Raw genomic sequence first — 21889 nt, forward strand, 5'->3', positions numbered from 1 at the left:
TTATCTGCTCAATCCCCTGATGACATAGCTGCCTGCTTTCAGGGGGGAGGAGGGGGGCTGAGTGCTGGGAGCAGCTCTGAGCTGTGTATGTCTCTGCCACAGACAAGCAACGGAGCTCCTCAGATAGGGGAGGGGGGAGGTGAGAGCTCCGGGATTTCTGAGCTCTCCTGCTTAAACCTCTCTTATCTCCTGCTTCAACCACTTATCAGTCGGTTTAATTGAATTTGGCTGATAAGGGCTGAGATAGTGAGTCCAGTACCTGTCAGGATACGGAGTCGCCGCGGTCTCCTTGCTGCGCGGCGTCTCCCTGGGAGACGTGTTAGGAGTTCTATTGGGTGTGCTTAGGTCATTAAGGGTTAATCTTTTCCTTGCCTTCAGTCTCCATGTCATTAGCCATCAGGTGTGTTCTCTGCTGCTATTTAAACTCCACCCAGGCATGGATCCTTGCCAGCCATTCACTTTGTGTTTCCTGGTCCCCCTGCTCAGTCTGATTCCCTGTCTGTTTGTATTCCATATGTTTCTTGGTTTTTAGACCTGGCTTGTATTTTTGACTATCCCTTGTCTCTTGATTTGGTACCTTTTATTATATCTCCTGGCTTGACCTCTTGCTCGTCTGACCTCGCCTTCTCTTCTGTATCTTGCTGGGACTTGTGGTCCTCCCTGGTTCCATGTTGTTTAGTCTTTTGTTTTGCATTGCATTTACACTGTGCTTTCTGTTTAGGTGTGACCCCGTTACTCCAGTCCCTAGGACTTTCAGGGCCTCCTCTCCCCTTATCCTAGCCGCCGGATAGAAGGTTAGGAGGCGTGGTAGGCGCACTTCAATTAGGAAGTGCATTGGTCTGCCTCATCTCAGATATTACAGCATAGTTATAGCTGCAGGGCCTGCGACCCCTTTTGTCATTAGTTGCACAGTGTTGCTTTCCCAGCTGTGTCACTTTGCACTGCCTGACCCTGACTCCAATCCTTACAGTACCTCTGTATGTATTACAAACTATTCAAATCCAGCTCTGCTACATCAGCCTCTACATCAGATTCATACTGTGGTAATTAATTTACAACCAATCCCTCATTACTGACTGCAAACATAGCAGATATCAGAGCAAGTGAAACCCCGCCCACCAATGTCCCTAATGCATTGGTATTTATTTTTTCTTTCTCTTTTTCTTGTTATTGATTTCTTTTTGTGAAAATACTTAATAAAAATAAAGATAAAAAGGTGCGCAAGCAGCAGGGAGGATTACTAATCCCTGCTGCCATTATAGTAAGGTATCAGGTTTTACAGGACAGCAGTCAGGAAATGAGTATTTCCCCAACCACTGTCATAATAAGAAGGGGCCAGGAGGCAGGGCTTCAGAATGGGATCTACCTGTTGAGTATCTCTGCTCTAAAGACTCTGATAATCTTCTGGAACACGGTTAGAGATCTGCAGTGTAAGGCAGTCCTCCTTTGGTTTTTGAAATACTCTCTTAACCCTGATCCTAATGTGATAATTTTCCATGCATGTGGTGATACTGTAAAAGTGGTTAGCATTGAGCTGGCATTTCATTTGAAGTGCATTATGCAGATGGTTAAGCTAGGTTCATATTTACGCAGAAGTCTCCTTTGGACTTTTCTCTCTGCTGGAGACCAAATGGACCTCGTTATAGTCTATGGGTCTTTGGGTAACTGCTATTTTAGCTGTTCAGCTCTCCCTCATTCGGGTTTCCCAGCAGGACCCAAACGACAGAGAGCGATGTGCAGATGTGAACCTAACCATAGGTGTTTGTTTCCAGAAACTCTCTTTTAGAAATGAATGTGCATTTATTATAGTTATCTTATTGTAATATTAAGTAGGATAAGATCAGAGTTTGTGTTAATACTGTAGGTTCATAATTAAATTTATGCTATTAGTGTGAGTTTTTCTTTTCGTCAAATGGACCTGGAGGATGGTATGCCGTCCGCTGTTTTTCAGATGGCATCCATCTTTCACATATAAGTTCAGGCATATTTAATTTGATTGAGCTAGTTGTTGGTGGGGATGAAACCAAGATACCTTTTTACTCAGTATGGCCCTATGGGGTAAATTGCTTCCTCTGGGCAAACAGACTAGCAGATCTTGAAATTTAATCTAAGTATATTACTAGATCATTATATTTATTAAGATGTTTTATGGTTTGAAGTTATGGTTAACAAAATATGTTCTTTAATAAAGATGCTTGTGGCTACACTTTGTCCATTTAAGATTCATGCACACACACATGTTCATTTATTTTATTTTTATTGTGAGTGATTTTTACATGTGTCATGGGAGAGGATACCGTGACTTATTGATGGAGAAATCCATGTGGGAACATTATTCACCCATAAATGTATTAAGTAGATGTTTGACATGATTTTAACCCAGTAACAGGATGTGAGACATATGTGTCCAATGGCCTCATGATGTATATAAAAATCAATGTTCCAAAACAATCTTTCTATTGTACCTGCTAAGAAGACCTCGCCCTCACCTTTCTCCCCACACACACTAACACAAATTTCCTTTGGAATTGTAAGTTTTTTATTATGGCTTCTTTAAGTCACTCACCAATGGTAAGTTTGTGACTAGGTCATTTTATGTATTGTATTATTTACAAATGCTAATTTTATTCATTTGATTTAATATGTTCTTTAATAAAAAATGGCCATGGCTAAATTTTATCTACATAGGATTCCTGTGTTGTTAAGAGTTTATATATCTTACGTTGATTGTGAGTTTTAGAGGATGTTTGCTTTACAATCCCAGCATTAGAAAACATGTCTGCTTTCTTGTTTTCAGGAAGTAACCTCACTTCAAAGAGTTACTAGAAATCTGTCTATAGTGGCTTAGCTCTATATTTGCAAGAGTCGAAAGGGATGGATGTGAATGAAATCAAATTGAGTAAAAGCTTGGATATGTTCACAATTATTCTAAGACCTCTAGATGTTCAAACAGTAAAGATCAGGTGGGGCATGTTCCATGTTGGAAGACTAGGTTTCTGCATTTGATATAATGAGAGGTAGGGTGATAGAGGCAACTTGCATCTGATTATATGAGCACCATATTGGAAAAGGATTAGTAGAGCACTGGGTATCCAGAAAGGGAGGAGTATATAAGAGTTCTGTTATGATTGACCCGTATTAAGGTGAATGGAGTTTTTAAACCAGTCCTGTATAGTTCTCAGATGGAAGGAATATTAATTACAACATTGAACCTGTGAAAGCCTATTCTAGGTTTTTCACTCCACCACTGAAATGATCTAGAGAGGCCTACTATCATCTTTTCATCCTTCAGTGTGAGTGTTCCATAGCAATATTTCATTAATTCTTTAGTAGTGAAGTTCATTTCTTGTATACCATTTCTTTCGTAGAATGATCCATGACAATAGTACCTGTGATAGTCTACTAGACCCGTATTTATTTCTACATTATTCACTCATTCCTTCGGTAAGTAGTAAGTTACAAAAAGAAGCTAAATTGTGAAATAAGAATCATTTTACTTGATTGTGCAGGACAGGTTTTTCCATAGAGAATAGCAGTAGTGACCAGTTTTTTACATTCATAACCCTAGAGGCAAAAGGATCTCCTGCATTTTATTAAGATGATGTCAAAATTTCTTTAGTTTCTCTTTTTACTAATTTCTGAAAAACCCTTTAGGATATGGTCCCACGTAGTGAGCCACAGCCAAAAGGTAAGGTGGTAAAAACCACAGCAAAAACGCATTGTGGTTTTTCCTGCAACGCTTTTCACAGAAATCCGCAAAACATTGGAAACCCCTTCAGATGGCACACTTGGTCATGGGCATGTGGCCTAATGTACATGACCGAGAAAGGCACTCAAGATCATACTCAGATAACATCCAAGTGCATTCTCTGCTACATTTATTTCCATGGGGTGAGGGGGGTTCATCCTATTCCAGTTCAATTTCACAGAGTAGGTTAGGACCTGTTCTATATTTATCAAAACAGAGTATTGGGCCCCCCTTTAAAATGGCTCATTTAGTTCTATGCAGGAGGCCTTAATCATCTGTTTTTCACTGAAAGCACACTAAATGTGTGAAAATAGGCGAATCTATGTACTAGCTTTCAGTTGTTTGACTGAACCATATGGAGACCATACAGTACAGTGAATCTTTTGGGATCTTTCACATGGTCCGTTGCTACTAGTACTGGGTTCATAGACTGGCTGCTGGATCACTCCTCTTGTGTTGAGCCTCTTGTGGCTCTGTGTTGTGATGGGGGTAGTTAATATGCAGGGCCACAACCAGTGGAGTAGTAACCCAAAGGTCACTATGTAGTGGCTACACCTTGATAAAAATGTATACTAAAACCTCATGTTCAATTTTGTATTTTGCATAGATCTTTGTATAATTTTGAATGTACTGTTTTTTATCTAAAATGTTGGTGTACTTGCATGTTCTGTCTTCTTTTTTTTTTTATTTGTTTTGCTTTAGTACTAGCACCCCTCACCTTCAGCCCAGGTGTCTTTACTGAGCAGAAGACTGCACATTGTTTTTTGTTGCAAATCTTAATACAATTTTTAGTAATAGTTGATTTAGCCTAAGGGAATATATGTGGTTTCTTTACATTTCTATAACTTTAAGGCTGAGGCCCCACGTTGCAGAAATGCAGCTTTTTTTGTTGCAGATTTTGTTGCGGTTTTTTGAGCCAAAGCTAGAAGTGCATTGAGCAGAAGGGAGAAGTATAAGAACTTCCTATATATTTCTCATTCCTTTTGTAGTCACTAGGTTTGACAAAAAAACGCAGCAAAATCTGCAATAAAAGAAGCTACGTTTCTGCAATGTGGGGCCTTCAGCCTAAAAGTCACTTCTGGCTTTGGCACAAAAAACACATATAAATGTTGCACCTCCTATAGCTATGTCCCTAATGGTGATCAGTCAACACACTCATTGCAGCTTCAGCCTTTAGACTTATTCAAACACTAGTTGACTATTCAGGTTCACTCCAAAGAATGTTACTGAAAAATAGCACATAAAAGACACCACAAAGTATCACTCACATGAATATGCACATAAATTATTAATGATTACACCAATGATTCAGGATACCAAAGTACTGATTTCATACCATAAAGTAGCCGGACAAAAGTTGTAATTCATGGTATTTGATTTCTTTTTAAGGTTTTTATAATTCTAGGTCTTTCTTTTCTTGAGAGACGTATCAATAGGACAAAATTTGATGATAAAATTGAGCTTCTTAATAGGCGATTTGGATTTATCATGTAAGTATCTCTTTGCTATTTTTCATATGTAATTTCTTATATTTGAATTAAAGAAAATAACTAATAAATTCTGACAACTTATTTTATATGTATACTGAGGATCAGAACAGAATGGAAATAAAATTTTCCTTGATTGATAGATACAAAACCAAAACTATGCAGGTTAATCTGTCGTAATTGACTTCTATTTTGAAATAAAAATTTGAACTCGTCAGTCAGAAAGTTTAAGGACCCATGTAGTGGGCCTCAGCCAAAAAGCTGCAGAGCAAACCAAGGCAAAAACGCATCTGTAAGGGAATTGTTAGAGGAGTAATTCCCAGTAGCTGCTGGTGAACACTGCAGGAGGGGCACAACAAGACAGTGAGCCCTAAGCTGACCCACCGCTGCCCCTTCCTGCCCTAGGTGGCAGAGAATAACTGTACGACAAGCCCTTCCTAGATATGTTAGATGACACAGAACGCAGACAAGACATACAACACAGAAGAGGAGTCAGCAAGCCAAGGGTCAAAAGCCAGAGAGACAAAGCATGCCAAAATTGTAATCCAAAGAGTAGTCACAAGGGAAGCCAGGGGACAGAGGTCAGTAATACAATAGTAGCAGAAAGAGGAGCTTAGCAGCAACAAAGTCTAAGGACAGAGTCACAATAGCCAGGAAGTCTGTGTGGACTGATGGCCTGTATATAGGATGCCCAGGACCTGCTCTAGACTTTATTGGTAGACAGGCTGTCAATCACAAAGGCAAGGCTAAGATTAACTATTTGATGAACAAAGGGAAACAAGGTGCAGGTGTTGAGTATGGTAGAAATTCAATTACAGAGGATAGATAATAGAGTAGTGTTCACACAGTGCAATGAAAAACTCTAAGCAAAGAATCAAACTGAACACGCTTCCTGCGCCCCAGCGTGCGCATAGAGGGTGGCACAGATACCCGAACAGGCAGAGACGTTACAACATTGTGGTTTATCCCATAGCGCTTTTCAAAGGAAAAAGAAAGTTTGTTCATATATTTTTGTTTACATTATATATTCTTGGAATATAAAGGTGGGTTTTTTTTCAACTTTTTATTATTTATTTATTTTTGCGAGTTTATTATGTGTTTTTGTGTTTTTTTCACTTTTTCTCAGTCCTACAGGGGGACTTCAAGCTGGGATCTCAGGTTCCCTGTGCAATGTCCTGTAATACAAATTATTGCAGAACATCACTTATTAATTACTGTAGGAATTACAAAAGGAAGACAGGAGGCTGTGGCCCAGCCTCCTGGCTGCCATGACAAGCCCTTGGAACCCGCGAGGGGAGATAGGGAGCGATCTTGTCCCTGGAACCCCTGGATGTCATGATTGCTTTTGATCATGTAATTCAGGTAGTTAATCCACTGGAGTCGGAGTATTTTATATTGTGTAACAGAACTACTGTAATGCCGAAGATTCAGCTTCTGTGTTTTACAGCACCGTACTATTACTGAGCTGAGTGTTAACTATACACTCAACATAACGTAATAGTATGGCATAGAGCAGGAAGGGGTAAAAACATAGCATGTGACACTGTCAGGGAACTTACAAGTCTATTTATCTCTATATTGCAAAACAGCCAAAGTAAATATTATAAATGTAACCTACTGCTTTTCTGTTAACAGCCCTTTAGATCTCATAGGAACCTTTAACAACAGATGGACATTTGGCTTTGCATTTGGAGCAATAGCTAATAAAGTCATGTCACTTTTTAATGAAGAGTATTTGCCACCTGGAGTACCATCATGGGCAAGAGGTACATATGTATAATTATTACATATAGATAGATAGATAGATAGATAGATAGATAGATAGATGATAGATAGATAGATAGATAGATAGATAGATAGATAGATAGATAGATAGATAGAATTACTTCCAAAGCTTTTTAAGTTTGAAAGCAAACTAACCCCTCATTCACATCTGCGTTGGTATTCCATTTGGGGGAGTCCCATGCAGACTCCCCCAAACGGAATACCAAACGCAATTGCAAGCTCTGTGCAGTAAAAGCACTCAGATCCCCATAGACTATAATGGAGTTCGTGTGCTTGCCGCGCGAATCTCCGCACTTCACATGCGAACAGGAAAGTAGATTGTAAACTACCTTCCTGTTTCTATGTTCCCTGCGGAGATCTGGTGGCAAGCACTTGGACCCCATTGTAGTCTAAAGGGTTGGTGTGCTTTTACTGCACAGCACTTGCAATTGCGTTTGATATTCCGTTCAGGGGTTGGTCTCCATGCGGACTCCCCCGAACAGAATACCAACGCAGATGTGAACCAACCCTGAGACTCCTATATGAAGTTATATGCTATTTATAGTTTGCACTAGATAAAATGACATTTGTTTGTCCTTGGTTAATAAAATTGCTTAGCTGGGGCCAGAAAGGGCGATCTCCCCTTGTATACACATAAAAGCCAATGAAGCAATATGAGCAGCAACATACACAAGATAGAACTAACAGGATTAGGTAATTTGTATACAGAACCACACATACCAAAAAAAAATACATAACTGGGGTTCTCTCATCATCACACCCACCAATACAATTGGATAGTAATTGAATACAATACTCTACAAATTTTGGGGGACACTGCATTAATATTAATTTGTCTGACATACCAGAATGAAGAAGTGATTTTTATACTTTACACGTGCATTTTGCTTTGTAATCCTTTTCTAGCACTTGGACTTTTAGTTGGAGCAATTGAAGTTGGCCTGTCCTATTATCCTATATTTGCCTGTCTCACTACAGAGAAACATTTAATAGGATCTGTGACAGGATTTTTATACACGATGACTTGGTGAGCATCACTATAAGCTATTTATATAATTCTCTCGCTTATGTAGCGCCAACATATTCTGCAACGTTTTACAGACATTGGGGAGATTTATTAAGCAAAATGCACCATAATTCTGGTGTAATTTGCACCAAAAAAATTGCATGCTGTGCGCCACATTTATCAAGTATTAATACATTTTAGAAACGTTTACCTGTGTGAAAAAAAGCAGAGGCATAACCTAACTTGAAACACCTTTTAGGCTAAGGCCCCAAGGCCAGAAACGCAGCACTAAAACCCTGCGGGAACAACCATTGCGGTTCTTCCCGCAGCGCTTTGAACAGAAAGTTCTCTAAGTTTTCCTCCGCGGACTTTCTGTTACAATTATATCTACGGGAAAGCCACCGGTGTTTCCGTAGATATAATTGACATGCTGCGATTTTCAAAAACATAACAGTTTTGGAAATCGCAGCGTGTCCACGCTGCGATTTTTTCCGCAAAGTGGGCATGGAATTTGCATGAATCCCATCCACTTTGCAAGTGCTGTAAGAAGGTGCGATTTTTCCCGCGGTATTTCTGCTGCAGGCAAATTGCAGCGTTTTCAGCCCGTGGGGCACTGGTCTTAGGCCCCATGTTGCAGAAACACAGCTTTTTTTGTTGCAGATTTTGTTGCATTTTTTGAGACAAAGCCAAGAGCGGCTATAAAAGGACTGGGAAAAATATAGGAGGCTCTTATACTTTTACCTTCTGGTCAATCCACTCCTGGCTTTGGCTCAAAAAAACGCACAAAATCTGCAACAAAAAAAGCTGTGTCTCCACAAAGTGGGGCTTTAGCCTCAAGCTACTGATAAGTGATGTCTAACACACTAGTGGTGGCTAGGAAGTCTAAGAGTATGTTCACGCTGAGTTTTTTGCAGGAGGATTTTGACACGGAATCCGCCTCAAAATCCGCCTGCAAAAACACCTCCCATTCATTTCATTGGGAGTCACTCACAGTTTCAGCTAGTGGGAAAAAAAACGCAACTTGCTCTATCTTCACACGGATTCCGCGGCTGAGTCAGCTCGAGACACCCTACTGTTTAGGCCGATTCATCCGGGCCTGCATCAGCATCTCGTATTGGCTAGCCACGCGACAAAGCCACACGGCGGAAAAGTTTTCCGCCATGTGAACTAACCCTTACAAACAGTATCCGACTTTGATAAATCTAGCACAGTTTAGGACTGTCTGGTCTGAAGTTGCACTATTTAAAACTTAGACACTATTAGTAAATCAGGCCCAGTGTCATCACTCCCTGTCACAGGTAGAGTTCACAATCTAAATCAGCACACCATTGTAGTGTGGAAACACAGGGAGAACATACCAACTCCATGCAGATGATGTCCTTGTTTGGATTGGATCCCCATGCTAGTATTTACTTGTCCAGAGTATTCCGAATAACTGACAGTTGTACTTAAAACTTAAACTGTAAAATAGCAATAGAACACTGGTTTACCCTTCTTTTATATTATATTATCTTTTGTATTCTTACAACATTGAGCTTTTTAGTATAACACAACTAGTATGAAAAGTGACTTGGTTTGCTTTCCTATATAATTGTTAATTATTGATTTTTGTTGTGATTTTATACATATGTATATATACATATATTCCAGGTTTATAGTAACAATTATTGACATCACATCCTGCCCCCATGGAAATGTAAGTCTTGCAAAAACTATTAACAATACAGTCCTTCAGTTACAGGCTAAGGCCCCACATTGCGGAATGCAGCTAAAAAACACTGCGGGAAAAAAACTTAGAGGAAACACTTCATGTTTTTTTTTCATTGAGCTGCATTTGTCATTTCGGTTATTTCTTCTCTTATTACATGTATAGGAAAAAGCAAGCATTTCCGCAGTTAAAATTGACATGGTGCGTTTTTGAAAACACAGCTTTTCCATGGTATTTTTTTTTTTTCCCCACAGTGTGTAGATGGGATTAGCCAGAATCTCATTCACTTTACTGGTACTGTAAAATGCAGCATTTTTTCTGCTGTATTTCTACAATGTGGAGCCTTAAACATAAGGAAACGCATCCATATTAAGAATTGATTAAAGAATGGCTGCATGCTCACAAATGTCTACAAGTAAACTGAAAATAATAACATGTATATTGGCATCTACAATGAAGATGCCTTTACACTTCACTTTTTTTTTTGTTGTCCAGCTGTGATTTTGTGAAAAACAGAGTTAAAATAGGTTTAAAACATAAAGGAAGTTATGAGCATCTCAGTGATTACTCACCACTCGCATTTCAATGCTTTAATTCCAAGACTGAGCGCATGCTATGTATGGACCCAGGGGAAGGTAGGGGCCCCACCCCACCCGGGATAAATAACCAATACCCACACCTTAGAAATAAAGGCACAGACACATTAGCTTTGGGTAAAGTGGGGGTCGGCCACAGCTTTATTAAATTAGACATGTCAGCAGAAACCTGTTGCCCCATGTTAGAAATAAGGGGCGCGCCACAAGGAATGCCCAGGCACCGCTAGCGGTGTGCATGTCTGATGTATCCAGTGGGTGACGCGCCTTCTCCTGCTCATAACCGGATCGAGGGAAGGGGAGGGGACAAGGTCCTGCCGATCATGCCAGCTGTGACACCTATGGAACCAAAAATAAATAAATAAATAAACACAAAAAAAACAACAAAAAAATATATGCATAACCACAATAAACAGAAGAAAAACAGAAAACATGAACCGAAAAACAAATGAAAAGAAAACCAAAATTAAACGCCCCAGAGGGAGGAAGTTAGGAGCGGGGAGGGTGGGTGGGCGACGAAACCTTCTTCGACGCTAGCGGGGATCCAAAAGGAAGTCCCCGCCCAGCGTTGAAGGTTAAAAGGCCCGGCGTGGCTCCGCCCCCCGGCCGCGTCACACGGCGATGTCAGACGCCGGGAGGGGAGCGGAGGGGGGGGGGGGGAGGGACGCAGGGCGCGCAATCGTGCACAGTCAGGGTCCGGGTCGCTTAGGCAACGGCCCGGACCTAACACATGCCGCATCCTCACTGCTCCCTACCTGTCTAAATTCACAGAAATATCACACCAGCTACTCAATGGTTGCAGCAGTTGTATATTTACATCAAGGTTGATCTCTAACCTTCAGAAGAAGGCTCCGATTGAAGAAGTTTGCCTGCAAACATTGGATTTCAGCTATATAAATAAGAACTATGATCCAGTGAAGGCAGTCCCCAAGAAACTGGATGGACAGTATAGTAGTCACTATAAATGAATAAGAGCAAAGAGTGAATAGAAGTGATTAGATAAGTTCTGCCCTACTTATCATTTAGGACAGGCAATACTCCTTATTGCACTCATTGTGGGAGTTTTTTATTTATTTCTGGGTGCAAGACATCATGAAATCTATTACCAAAGGATTTTGCATCTCAATGTAGGGCCCAGTGTTAGAAAGCTGAGTTTGCGTCCTAGGTCATGGGTCGATCAGCAGGACAATGACTTCAAACCTACTTCAAAAGCACCCAGAAATGTATGAGCAGGAGCAGTTTGCAAAAGAAGAGTGGTCCAATATTCGAGTTAAGAAGTGTAAGAAGCTTGTTATAGGAAGTGATTGATTTCGGTTATCTTTTCCAAAGGATTTGCAAACAAATATGAAGCCTGGCCCATTTTTGGAGATTTGCATGAAATTATATCATTTTTACTTTTTCTCTCTCTCTTTTTGTGCTTTTGCGATACACACAAAGGAAATAAAAATGTGTATAATAAAGCATGTGTAACTGCAATAATTTGTTCCAAAAGTGTTTGGTGGGTAGATAGCAGATTACTAGACAGAAAGGGATCTGTGCGATACAGATAATTCCATTTATAAGTGATAGGCCCTCCTCTATAATATTAACATTAGGTTGAGCAGTGGGGTCCTAGTGTCAGAGGGTGGTGACAAGCGTAAAAAGACGTCACCATGTACAAAATGATAAATGACAAACATTTGATTACCACTAAGCAATTTGCCATTTTTTTTGCCCATATGATCAAAACACATGGCCATGGAAGATTACAGTCCTATGAAAAAGTTTGGGCACCCCTATTAATCTTAATCATTTTTAGTTCTAAATATTTTGGTGTTTATAACAGCCATTTCAGTTTGATATATCTAATAACTGATGGACACAGTAATATTTCAGGATTGAAATGAGGTTTATTGTACTAACAGAAAACATTTATGACATAATAATTGTGATTGAGCTTTCATTTATACCATTTTACAGACGCTTGGTTATTATGAAAAGGTTATTTTTGAATGGCCGTCACTGTTCTGTTTAGTCTTCTTGATGGGGCGTTTTGTTCATATATTTATCAAATACACCAGAATTTACATGGGAGCTGATATTCGAAATGTAAGTACAAACTTCTTTTCAATACCATTAATTCTTCAATGTCACAGATTATTTGACAATAAATAATTATTTTCTCTTAATAATTATACTTGTTGATCAATTTTCTCATGTGTAAAATACATTTTACCAATGAGTATATGTTGATTCTTACTTGAATATGTGTCATTAGGATGAAAAATGTTTCCTACCAATACATCAAGCTGAGCATATCAAAAGACTATTTCGAAAACCCGTACTGTAAGTTTTATTTCTTTTAAAATATATATTATATATGAATGTCATAGATAGTTTATATATATACAGTCCTATGAAAAAATTTGGGCATCCCTATTAATCTTAATCATTTTTAGTTCTAAATATTTTGGTGTTTGCAACAGCCATTTCAGTTTGATATATCTAATAACTGATGGACACAGTAATATTTCAGGATTGAAATGAGGTTTATTGTACTAACAGAAAATGTGCAATATGCATCAAACCAAAATTTGACTGGTGCAAAAGTATGGGCACCTCAACAGAAAAGTGACATTAATATTTAGTAGATCCTCCTTTTGCAAAGATAACAGCCTCTAGTCGCTTCCTGTAGCTTTTAATCAGTTCCTGGATCCTGGATGAAGGTATTTTGGACCATTCCTCTTTACAAAACAATTCAAGTTCAGTTAAGTTCGATGTTCGCGGAGCATGGACAGCCCGCTTCAAATCATCCCACAGATGTTCAATGATATTCAGGTCTGAGGACTGGGATGGCCATTCCAGAACATTGTAATTGTTTCTCTGCATGAATGCCTGAGTCGATTTGGAGCGGTGTTTTGGATCATTGTCTTGCTGAAATATCCATCCCCGGCGTAACTTCAACTTCGTCACTGATTCTTGAACATTATTCTCAAGAATCTGCTGATACTGAGTGGAATCCATGCGACCCTCAACTTTAACAAGATTCCTGGTGCCGGCATTGGCCACACAGCCCCAAAGCATGATGGAACCTCCACCAAATTTTACAGTGGGTAGCAAGTGTTTTTCGTGTAATGCTGTTTTTTTTGGATGCCATGCATAACGCCTTTTTGTATGACCAAACAACTCAATCTTTGTTTCATCAGTCCACAGGACCTTCTTCCAAAATGAAGTTGGCTTGTCCAAATGTGCATTTGCATACCTCAGGTGACTCTGTTTGTGGCGTGCTTGCAGAAACAGCTTCTTTCTCATCACTCTCCCATACAGCTTCTCCTTATGCAAAGTGCGCTGTATTGCTGACTGATGCACAGTGACACCATCTGCAGCAAGATGATGCTGCAGCTCTTTGGAGGTGGTCTGTGGATTGTCCTTGACTGTTCTCACCATTCTTCTTCTCTGCCTTTCTGATATTTTTCTTGGCCTGCCACTTCTGGGCTTAACAAGAACTGTCCCTGTGGTCTTCCATTTCCTTACTATGTTCCTCACAGTGGAAACTGACAGATTAAATCTCTGAGACAACTTTTTGTATCCTTCCCCTGAATAACTATGTTGAACAATCTTTGTTTTCAGATCATTTGAGAGTTGTTTTGAGTAGCCCATGATGCCACTCTTCAGAGGAGATTCAAATAGGAGAACAACTTTCAATTGGCCACCTTAAATATCTTTTCTCATGATTGGATACACCTGGCTATGAAATTCAAAGCTCAGTGAGGTTACAAAACCAATTTTGTGCTTCAGTAAGTCAGTAAAAAGTAGTTAGGAGTATTCAAATCAATAAAATGATAAGGGTGCCCATACTTTTGCACTAGTCAAATTTTGGTTTAATGCATATTGCACATTTTCTGTTAGTACAATAAACCTCATTTCAATCCTGAAATATTACTGTGTCCTTCAGTTATTAGATATATCAAACTGAAATGGCTGTTGCAAACACCAAAATTTTTAGAACTAAAAATGATTAAGATTAATAGGGGTGCCCAAACTTTTTCATAGGACTGTATATATATATATATATATATATATATATATATATATATATATATATATATTAGCAGTGGTGCAACTAGAAATGGCTGTGCCTCTAGGTGAACATTTGACATGGAGCACCCCCCCTGACCCCAACCAACACCCCCCACTGCACAAAGCGCATTCCTGCACACACTATTATGCCCCATAGTGGCCCCTGAACACACTATTATGCGCCATAGGGGCCCTTGCACGCACTATTATGCCCCATAGTGGCCCCTGCACACAGTATTATGCCACATAGTGGACTCTGCACACAGTATTATGCCTCATAGTGGCCCTTTAACACAGTATTATGCCCCACAGTGGCCCCTGCACACAGTTTTATGCCCCTTAATAATACCAAATGACTGCAGCATCTGTGATGTGATCCCTCTATTGTAAATCTTACAAGAAACCCTTCATGTAATGAGGGATGGAAAAGGAAGAACAATTCCTACCTCTTAGTTAAAGTCAATGCCCTGTGTTGATGGAGAAGGATTAAGATTCAGGTCAGGGTCATTATGGTAGAGGAACTGGGACTCCTAGATTGGAATAGTAGGAAGACTCTCCCTTGGAAGAAGATGGGGTACTTGATATATCACAGGCACAGCCAGAGGAGGAGGCTAACTCTTATCTGTTTCAAGAAGAAGATGATGATGACGACAACCATTCTGGCCAAGAACACCAAACATGGCAGGCCTTGTATCCGCACACACACTGGCAAGCTGTATGCACCATAGCGTACACAGCAACAAGCATATCATTAGCATCATGTACAGGGATGAGTACTGGATTTGTATGAAATTTGTTTTGCTATACAAATTTAATGCATTTAACTGTAAGGGTGCATGCACACTGAGTAACGCCGGGCGTGTATGAGAGCCGTACACGCCGGCGTTACAGCAGGGCTGCCGAACACTTCCCATTCACTTCAATGGGAGCGCTCGTAAACGCCGCTGTTACGAGCGCTCCCATTGAAGTGAATGGGAAGTGTTCGGCAGCCCTGCTGTAACGCCGGCGTGTACGGCTCTCATACACGCCCGGCGTTACGTAGTGTGCATGCACACTAACATTGTTTTTATTTTAGATTATTTCTTTATTTCAGAGAGCAAAAAAGCTGGTTCCAAAGGAAGATATATACATGGGATCCGTGCTTTAAATTCCCCAGTAGGATGATTGGTACTACTGTCTTGTCACTGTTCTGCTTGTATATTGTAAGTCACAGAGTAATGTTAGACTTCGCTACCTCTTATATGTTCACATGTATACTGTATACATCTGTTATCATATAATTAAAGGAAGTGAAACATAAGACAGCTCCATTGCTCCAAACTGCCAAGTTCTACATTGCTCTATAATGCCCTGCTTCTCTCCTCTACCTTTTGAGTGATAGGCTAGGGAGCAGTGCTAAAATCTCACCTAGCCTTTTCCTCTCATAGTCACGCTGCCATATTTGAAGATGAGGAGCCTAGCAGTTTAGAGCAGGAGACCTCAGAGATCGCTACTCTGCATATTATAGAATAAATGAATATGTCAGCAATGGATACACTAATATTCATGCGGAAGAAGATGCTCCTTGAGATGAGTCTGATCTATCCAATGGTGTTGCTGGTTTCACCCTGGTAACAGACTTCCTTTAAGGCTCGAGCTACATTGCGATTTTGGCTGCAACTCCTTTTGTTCTACCAAAGATCACCATGTCACCAGTGGCGTAACTACCGAGGTAGCAGCAGTAGTGGCTGCCACAGGGCCTAGGACATTAAGCAACAGCCCAGCAACAGCCCGAAACAGCTGCTTTTTTTTTTTTTGTTTTGTGGTTTTTTTTTTAATAGACCATTACCAGCTGGACTAACTCCAGCTGGTAAGGGGCACCACTTACCGTATATACTCGAGTATAAGCTGAGTTTTACAGCACAGTTTTCATGCTGAAAAAGCCCCCCTCGGCTTATACTCGAGTCAAGCGCAGTGCAACAGGGGGGAATTGTTATATACACTCCAGAAACTCTGTATTGTTTGTACGGTGTAGATTTCCTTCAGGTTGGAGTCCCATTTTGCTGCAGTTGTTCCAGGGATAGACCTGTCCATAGGATAGGGAATAAATACTAGATTGATGTTGATGGGGGTTGGAGTTTGGGGTGCAGTAGGTGCTGGGGAAGGGGGGTGGCATTTTCGTTGTCTGTCTGCCCCTTCTCTGAGCTTGAAGACTGGGGTTTTTTCCCCCCACTGGAAAAACCCCAGTCCTGAAGCTCAGGGAATGGGCAGACAGACAACCAAAACACCCCTTCCCCAGCATCTACTGCACTCAAAAACCTCGGCCATTTTAATTTTTGAAATTTTCCAGTAGCTGCTGCATTTCACCCCCTCGGCTTATACTCAAGTCAATAAGTTTTCCCAGTTTTTTGTGGTAAAATTAAGGGCCTCAGCTTATATTCGGGTCGGCTTATACTCGAGTATATACAGTACTTACCTCTCTGGGATCTGGGCAGGCTTCAGGCCTACTAGTGTGACATCCCTGATGTCACATGACCAGGGCCTGCGCTCATATGCATCATGACGCAGGCTTGGGTCATGTGTCGTCCCATACGTCATTGAAGATGGCCGACATCAGCGTGTAGTGTAGTGTAGTGGAGCCAGGGATAGGTAAGTAACAGTGTTTTTTATGTTTGTACCCCCCTTGCGTCTCTGATTATTATACTCTGGGGTCTGAAAAGACCCCAGAGTATAATAATTGTTCATGGGTATCCACAGTGGGACATAATACTGTGTGCAGGGGACACTATGGGGGATAATACTGTGTGCAGGGGCCACTATGGGGCATAATCATGCGAGAAGGGGGGATGTCAGTAAGTTGGTGTTGGTCAGGGGGGTCCCCATGTAAAAGTTTGCCAGATACGCCACTGCATGTCTTTCTTTTCTGTTTCCCTTTTTTTTTCCCTCTTCCCTACTCTGCCTTAAAACCTACCAGTCCATCTCCCTCTTCCCATCCCCCATCCCCCTCTATGTTTAGCACTCTGAGAGAGTTCTGTAGTTATTTTATTGTGTTGTCCAAGGATGTTTTCCCATTATCTGTCCACACCGTGAGACAACTTGACTAACAAAATGAAGGAATAAGAAGGTTCTGGGAGAGGAATGTTTTTCCATTCTTGTCTGATTTAGGATTTTAGCTGGTCAACAGTCCTGGGTCTTTTTTACTGGGTCTTTTGTTTCATAATGTTTCAGATATTTTCTATTGGTAAAAGTTCTGGACTACAGGCAGCTCAGTTCAGCACCTGGACTCTTCTTCTGGGAAGCCGTGCTGTTGTAATGGATGTAGTATGTGGTTTGGTATTGTGCTAGGATTCTCAATCTGTGTTATCCTACTTATGGCCATCAAACTTTCGAGCACAGGACTGCTAACAGCTGTAAGATAGCTATGCCTATGAGTGACATATTTGCTGGATCTACGGCCTGAGATACTGAGCCAACCAGAGTGCTGCCACATTGTCCCTTCCTGAGTAGTGGCAAGCTATTTAAAGGGTTTGTCCCATCTCAAGGATCTTATCTATACTGGTAGCTTATGTAAATTGAAGCCTTTTCCTAAATATATTGCTTTAGAAATCTGCTTTCTTTGCCTGCTATGTCACATTATTCCTCCCATTGTTTACACAGCGTTGCTATAACTATGGACCTGGGAGATAGGACAAGTGACGTCGCTTACTCAGTGCCGACAGGACAATCCGTTCAGATAATTGCAGTTTGCTGATAAAGCCCAGTCTGTTATTTCTCTATGTAAACACACAGATAACACTGAGTCCATTCTGTGCAAGCATCTGTATATTATCTGATCTGCAGAAGTGAGGGAGTCAGCAGCAGCAGCCTCCCTGCTCTCACCTCCCCCTCTGTGTACACATAGTGATGAATTGGGGTAATTCAGACCCACTTCCCTGGACAACGGGACAGCAAATGCAGGACTGTCCTGCTGTCTAAAGGGGGCCCCTGCTACTATAGGGCCTGGTGCAAGTACACCATTGGCCCTATGGTTAAAGCGGCCCTGCATATGGGATAGAGTTTAGGTGTGTTATTCTAATGATTTGCAAATACATAACTAGAGATGAGCGAGTAATATTCGATCGAATACCTCCCCTGCATAGTTATTGGTGTAAAAAAGCATCAGGCAAGGTGGGAGGGGCATTGAATTTTTACTGCGTTTACCACGTGGTATTCGACCGATTACACCAATGCAGGGGAGGTATTCGATCGAATACTACTCGCTCATCTCTAAACATAACCTTTTACAATTATTATTATTATAATTATTATTGGCTGTAAGGCTGCATTCATACTGAGTAACGCTGGCGTTTTTTGTGCTTATTTTTGCACATAGCGCCGCGTTAACGCCGCGTATACGCCGCGTTTGCGCCGCGCTATTTTGCGGTCGCGTTGAACGGCGCAAACGCAGCGTATACGCGGCGTATACGCCGCGTTAATGTGGCGCTATGTGCAAAGATAAGCACAAAAAACGCCAGCGTTACTCAGTGTGAATGCAGCCTTATTCAGTTTTGTTTTTTTTTTGTTTTGTTTTTTTTTGCTGTGTCCCTTTCTTCCACAGTTTGTTTCTTTGGAATACAGTATCTACAGAAAAATTGCAAATTTGCTATACAAATGGGAAGAACAGATGGAGCAAGTAGCACCAGAAATGCCCTGGGAATATTACAACCAGTCTGTTGTTGCTATGAGAGAGTTCAATGAAGCATTAATAGGTAGGCAAAACTTTTTGTTTAACAAAATTAAAATCTTAAAATTTAGAAAAAGGAATGCAAGGTAATATAACATTCACTGCAATTGAGGATTGCGATAAGAGATTCAGATGACAAGAAAGAGATAGTGGAAATATTAGATCCTCACTGAAGATGTCTTCTGACATGCTTCAGTGACATAAACAACTGAAAAAAGGCCAATAAAGCAACAACGTATGGGACAAAAGCACCATGCATGATTAATACAGAAAAACTCTCACAATTGTGTATAAAATAATTATAAATTTATTCATGTTTAATTAAAAAAAACATATACAAAATACCTCTGAAACCAATATTAATGCTGTGCAGAGTCTTTAATAGGAGGAAAACCAAACCTTTGTGGAATTGCAGCCCATTGGTGACATTTTCAACCTCTGCCATCTTCACAGGATGATTTGCATATCCATAGAAAGATGATTATCTCTGCATTGCTTCATCGGTTTGTGGCAATAAAAATATGTTTCTACTCCTATAAAGGACCCTTCATTGCATTATAATTAGTTTGGGAGGCATTTGGCAACTGACAAATTCCCTTTAATCTTTTTTGTTGCAGATTTGGTTGTGTTTTTTTGAGTCAAAGTCAGGAGTTGGTTGAGCAGAAGGTAGAGGTATAACAGATTCCTATCTATTTTTCATTCCTTTTGTAGCCACTCCTAGGATTGGCTTTAAAAAAACGCAGCAAAATCTGCAGCAATAGAAGCTGCATTTCCGCAATGTGTGGCCTCAACCCCGCTCTCCTTCAGTGTACAACATTGTCGAGATGTAGGAAGGTGGTTAAAAGGGTGAACACATTTGCACATCTGAAAATATGCAATGTATTACAATAATTAGAATGATATGCTTGCTTTTTTCAGGTGTTTGGTTTTTCACTACTTTCCTAGCATGTGCAGTCACAGTCTCTTACATTTTCCACATATTAGTCTGCTACAGGTAAGATATTACTACATCAGTGTACATTCTAAAAATGAATCCAGTGATCATTTTTTATTGGTAAATGTTAAAAGCTAAACCGTTACATCTTATTCCTTTTACTTCATCAGGAATTTTCTCAAATTCCCCTAGGGTATAAAGCCTCATATGGGTGCCCATTTACTTAGGCTCTATTGACACAACAGTGAAATAATGTCATCACATGGCTGTCTTTAAATTGGTTGTCCCATGAAAAGCATCCTATCTATACTGCTAGTTTGTGTGGATTTCAGACTTTTCCTAAATACATTGCTTTTATCAAAACTGCTTTGTTTGGCCGCTATCTTAATTTATTCACTTCATTGTTGACACTGTGTTTCTTTGGCCACTGGGCTTATCTGCTCATTTCCCAAGTGAAGTGTGGCTGCCTGCTCTCAGGGGGGGAGGGAGGGGCTGACAAGCAATGGAGCTCCTCAGATAGGGGAGGAGGGAGGTGAGAGCACAGGGATTACTGTGTTGTCTATCTTCAGCTTTTCCACTTATCAGCTGGTTTAATTGAATTTGGCTGATAAGGGCTGAGATAAGGAGTCCTTTACCTCTGTACATAATGCAAGCTGACTCAAATCCAGCTCTGCTACATCACTTTCCACATCAGCTTTATACTGTGGTAATGCATTTACAACCAATCCCTCATTACAGACTGCAAACATAGCAAATAGCAGAGTAAGTGAAACCCCGCCCACCAATGTGCCAAGAAATCCAGGAAGTGAAGAGAGCACAGAGTCTGCAGGCTTAAGAACAAGAGTTATGGGAATACCCCATTAAATCTATAGAAGTCTATTTTATTTTTATTTTTTTATGATTAGTGTAAATGACCCCTCAAACACAATCCTTTTTCTGACTGTCTTTCACAGACCCGTCATAGTCTATTAGTGATCTGTAAAAAGCAGTGGCGGATCCAGGCTTTGCGGGGCCCTGGGCAATTGACTTTGGAGGGGCCCTACCTACTGGGGGGTATGGAATACTCCCCAGGATTTTTTGAAAAAATTAGCCCAAAAATGCGTTCTATATTGAATTCGAGCCACTTTAGGCTCAGGAGGGCTCTACAAAAAAAAAATTAAAAAATACCGGATTGTGGTTTTAAGTATTTCACATTGATTCACTCTTTGCTTGCTTATGGGGCTGGTTAAGGGGTCGCGCTTCTAACCGACCTGTGTTTTTCGGTTAGGTCCGGACCGCAGGGCCCTGCTGGCTCACCCGGCCAATGCTTTGTGGGCTTCTTTAAGTATTTCACACTGACGCAATAATTTCGGAGTGAGAAATTTCAATATAACAGATTTCTATGTCTCTTTTACTCTTTGCTTGCTTATGGGCTGGTTGAGCTTAAGGGCCTCGCGCTTCTAACCGACTGACCTGACCTGCGTTTTGTTAGGTCCAGGCTGCGGGGCCCCGCTGGGTGCGGGGCCCCGGGCGGTTGCCCGGCTCGCCCGACCCTGGATCCACCCCTGGTAAAAAGAGATGCCACACAGATGAAAAATGGACCATTTCACCTGTTTTTCATGGTCAGTTTTCATAACAGTCTTTTGAATAAAGCCTGAGTGGACTGGAGCTGAGAATTTTCCGTATGTATAATTGACATGCTGTGATTTTTCAAATCGCAGCATTTACACTGCTGATTACTTTCTGCAATGTTTGGATGGGATTAGCCAGAATCCCAGCACTTTTTCTTGAACAATTGTGCCAGTTTCTAAATTGCAGTACACAGTGCACTTTAATATACAGTACATTTCAGTTCTATGGTAATAGCCTGGTAGGTACTGCCTTAGCC

At 40.7% G+C, this 21889-nt stretch overlaps 2 protein-coding genes across 2 annotated transcripts in view; both read left to right on the forward strand.

The window, feature by feature from the left end:
* Positions 1 to 21889, forward strand: part of LOC142211209 (stimulated by retinoic acid gene 6 protein-like) — a 58769-nt gene that overhangs the window by 3588 nt on the left and 33292 nt on the right. Inside the window, exons 2-11 of the mRNA XM_075280361.1 lie at positions 3369 to 3444; positions 5138 to 5238; positions 6871 to 7001; positions 7927 to 8047; positions 9677 to 9722; positions 12287 to 12415; positions 12585 to 12652; positions 15480 to 15588; positions 18963 to 19113; positions 20007 to 20082. Coding sequence (XP_075136462.1) covers positions 3370 to 3444; positions 5138 to 5238; positions 6871 to 7001; positions 7927 to 8047; positions 9677 to 9722; positions 12287 to 12415; positions 12585 to 12652; positions 15480 to 15588; positions 18963 to 19113; positions 20007 to 20082 — 1007 coding nt within the window. The 5' untranslated portion in view covers position 3369. The remainder of the gene's footprint in view (positions 1 to 3368; positions 3445 to 5137; positions 5239 to 6870; positions 7002 to 7926; positions 8048 to 9676; positions 9723 to 12286; positions 12416 to 12584; positions 12653 to 15479; positions 15589 to 18962; positions 19114 to 20006; positions 20083 to 21889) is intronic.
* The window catches only part of NCBP1 (nuclear cap binding protein subunit 1), a 278082-nt gene that overhangs the window by 2269 nt on the left and 253924 nt on the right, over positions 1 to 21889 (forward strand). The gene's annotated exons all lie outside the window — the stretch shown is intronic.

Source organism: Leptodactylus fuscus, chromosome 1 (assembly GCF_031893055.1).
Source record: "Leptodactylus fuscus isolate aLepFus1 chromosome 1, aLepFus1.hap2, whole genome shotgun sequence".
Lineage (NCBI taxonomy): Eukaryota > Metazoa > Chordata > Amphibia > Anura > Leptodactylidae > Leptodactylus > Leptodactylus fuscus.